Source organism: Palaemon carinicauda, chromosome 34, assembly GCF_036898095.1.
Source record: "Palaemon carinicauda isolate YSFRI2023 chromosome 34, ASM3689809v2, whole genome shotgun sequence".
Taxonomy (NCBI): domain Eukaryota; kingdom Metazoa; phylum Arthropoda; class Malacostraca; order Decapoda; family Palaemonidae; genus Palaemon; species Palaemon carinicauda.
The window spans coordinates 26,015,392-26,016,283 of record NC_090758.1 but is presented as its reverse complement, the minus strand read 5'-3'; the positions used below and the strand labels follow the sequence as shown (position 1 = coordinate 26,016,283).

The following is an 892-nucleotide window of genomic DNA, read 5'->3' as shown; positions in this document are numbered from 1 at the left end:
ACAAATTAGGCGATAAACACTCTGGCACATATGAAAGAAGCACCCAACAGTTTCACAACAAGGAAAATGTTTCTTGATACTATTACCAAGGCCTTTCTCGAAATCAATCATCATTTCCTTGGGATTTAAATTTGGCAAAAGTTCTTTCAGTATTATGCAAGCTCTATCATAAGTTTTTTCGGTTTTGTCAGGCAATAAAACAAATGCACGAGGGAAGACTTTCCCGTGTATATAAGCATGTAAAATCAGAACTTGGTACCATTCGTTAGGTGAAACCTTGAATGTTCCATCAATTCCTAAATAACGAGAACTTTGTAGGTCATTAAGTCCCTTATCAGAAGCAAATACTAAAATTCTTTTCTCATCATCAATTCCACTGTCACTCTGTAGAAAAGCTTTTCCATCGCTCAAAACACGGAATGATTGTGGTATTTCAAATCCTGTACGTGTCTGAGGAAAAGGAGGGGCACCAAAAGCTATAGTCCGCCAATTAGTTATTGATCTTGAAATGGATGCAAACTTTGTATTTCACATTTTCCAATTTCATTATTCTTGTGCTAGATGAATCACCATTCTTAATTTTACACTTAATTTCTGATATAGTACTTCTGGCTTCCACTTTTGCTAATGTAGACGAATGATTATGACTGTTAACTTTCTTGACAATCACATTTTCACCGTCTTGAGTCTTTGTGTGAATTCGTGCCATGCATGAAGATCTTCTCATTTCACATCGCCAGAATATCCTTATCTTGTCAGCCCTGTTCATATGAAAATCATATATGTAGTTCTCGTCATCGATGAATTTCTCTTTTCCTCTTTGGGATTCAATATATTTAGAAGCCATCGCTATGGGTACTGAAACGAAACTTGAAATAACAAAATATATTGA

General features: G+C 35.4%; 1 protein-coding gene across 1 annotated transcript in view; it reads right to left on the bottom strand.

Moving 5' to 3' along the window:
- Positions 1-111, bottom strand: part of LOC137626772 (uncharacterized) — a 651-nt gene extending 540 nt beyond the window's left edge. Inside the window, exon 1 of the mRNA XM_068357771.1 lies at positions 1-111. This exon is cut by the window's left edge and continues 540 nt beyond it. Within this exon, the coding sequence (XP_068213872.1) occupies positions 1-111 (111 nt within the window).
- Positions 112-892: the final 781 nt, after the last annotated feature.